The following is a 2,043-nucleotide window of genomic DNA, read 5'->3' on the forward strand; positions in this document are numbered from 1 at the left end:
CGGAGAGGAAGTGTCCGAGGAGACGGTGACGGTCAGTCTGGTTTATGTGGAGCCTGAAGCTCCGCGGCCGACCCAGGACTCCACCAAAGACAGGAGATCTCTCTTTGTTCCTCAGGCACCAGCTCCAGTCACAGAAGATCAGCAGAAGAACCAGGTCAGCAGCTCGACCAGCGCTCCAGGATCTTCTCAAGAAGCTGTGGAGGTTCAAACTGAGAACCTCTTTCAGAGGACAGAGGTGCTGGCAGGTGAGTCAGTGGAACACAAACACAACCTTGTGTCAATCAATATGGGGGAAGTATGGAGGAAGTATGGGGGAGATATGGGGGAAGTATGGAGGAGATATGGAGGAAGTATGGGGGAGATATGGGGGAAGTATGGAGGAGATATGGAGGAAGTATGGGGGATGTATGGGGGAGATATGGGGGAGATATGGGGGAGATAGTGGGGTAAGGGGGAGGTTATATATTTACAGAGTCCTGGAGAAGAAAAGCCCAAACACTGGACAAAGCTGCACAACAGCAGTAGATTCTTCACGAGCCGCAGACGACAGGAAAGAACGAGTGATGATGAAGAACGTGTGACAGTGTTAATAAAAAACAAAAGTCATCGAAACTACAAAAAGGCTTTTTTTTTTTAAAAACGATAAATTAACGCGACGGGTAGAGAAACACATGCTAGGACAGACCCGAGGATTAAGAGTTCTCCACGATCGACTCGCCGGCCTGGCCTCAGAAAGGTTGAGATGAAACCGGTCTGGACCGGAAGAGAAAGAAAAGGTGGAAAAAAAACGACAAGACTTGTTCTTCTCTCTCTCTCCCGTCACGCCAGGTCCGCTGTGATGTCACTTCCTCGTCGGAGTAGAAAAGTGGGGGAACTTTTTTTTTTACGCGTAAAACTCTTTAGTCGGCGCCTTTTGATAGGCGGCGCCCGAGGGTTTCCTCTCGCCGAGGTCGTAGCTGCCCTCGTCCTTCTTCCTCATGCGGTAGACCAGCAGCAGGATGAGGAAGATGGCGAACAGGAAGCCGATCACGCCGCCGGCAATAACAGCTGAGAGACGAGAGGAAAAGTGTCAAAGAAAGAGCCCTGTGGTACACCTGAGGTAATGTTCCAATGTAGCAGGAAACTAATGAACTTTTTAACCAAAATTGTTTGATTCTAGTTGATAATTGTTTGATTCTAGTTGAAAATTGTTTGATTCTAGTTGAAAATTGTTTGATTCTAGTTGAAAATTGTTTGATTCTAGTTGAAAATAGTTTGATTATAGTTGAAAATTGTTTGATTATAGTTGAAAATTGTTTGATTATAGTTGAAAATTGTTGGATTATAGTTGAAAATTGTTGGATTATAGTTGAAAATTGTTTGATTCTAGTTGAAAATTGTTTGATTATAATTGAAAATTGTTGGATTATAGTTGAAAATTGTTTGATTATAGTTGAAAATTGTTGGATTATAGTTGAAAATTGTTTGATTATAGTTGAAAATTGTTTGATTACAGTTGAAAATTGTTTGATTATAGTTGAAAATTGTTTGATTCTAGTTGAAAATTGTTTGATTCTAGTTGAAAATTGTTTGATTCTAGTTGAAAATAGTTTGATTCTAGTTGAAAATAGTTTGATTCTAGTTGAAAATAGTTTGATTCTAGTTGAAAATAGTTTGATTCTAGTTGAAAATTGTTTGATTATAGTTGAAAATTGTTTGATTATAGTTGAAAAATGTTTGATTATAGTTGAAAATTGTTTGATTATAGTTGAAAATTGTTTGATTATAGTTGAAAATTGTTTGATTACAGTTGAAAATTGTTGGATTTCAGTTAAAAACTGTTTGATGTCAACATGCACAAGGTTGTGTTTGTGTTCCACTGACTCACCTGCCAGCACCTCTGTCCTCTGAAAGAGGTTCTCAGTTTGAACCTCCACAGCTTCTTGAGAAGATCCTGGAGCGCTGGTCGAGCTGCTGACCTGGTTCTTCTGCTGATCTTCTGTGACTGGAGCTGGTGCCTGAGGAACAAAGAGAGATCTCCTGTTGTTCCACTGAAGTCTACTC

The 2,043-nt window shown here is 40.7% G+C and overlaps 1 protein-coding gene across 1 annotated transcript in view; it reads right to left on the bottom strand.

Annotated features, from left to right (window-relative positions):
- Positions 1–255: 255 nt before the first annotated feature.
- Positions 256–2,043, bottom strand: part of sdc2 (syndecan 2) — a 67,543-nt gene continuing 65,755 nt past the window's right edge. The window contains exons 4-5 of the mRNA XM_087786190.1: positions 1,868–1,997; positions 256–1,047 (exon numbers count right to left, since the gene is read on the bottom strand). Of these exons, the coding sequence (XP_087642316.1) occupies positions 884–1,047; positions 1,868–1,997 (294 nt within the window). The 3' untranslated portion in view covers positions 256–883. The remainder of the gene's footprint in view (positions 1,048–1,867; positions 1,998–2,043) is intronic.

This window comes from Callionymus lyra, chromosome 3, assembly GCF_982586985.1.
Source record: "Callionymus lyra chromosome 3, fCalLyr1.hap1.1, whole genome shotgun sequence".
Classification (NCBI taxonomy): Eukaryota; Metazoa; Chordata; class Actinopteri; order Syngnathiformes; family Callionymidae; genus Callionymus; species Callionymus lyra.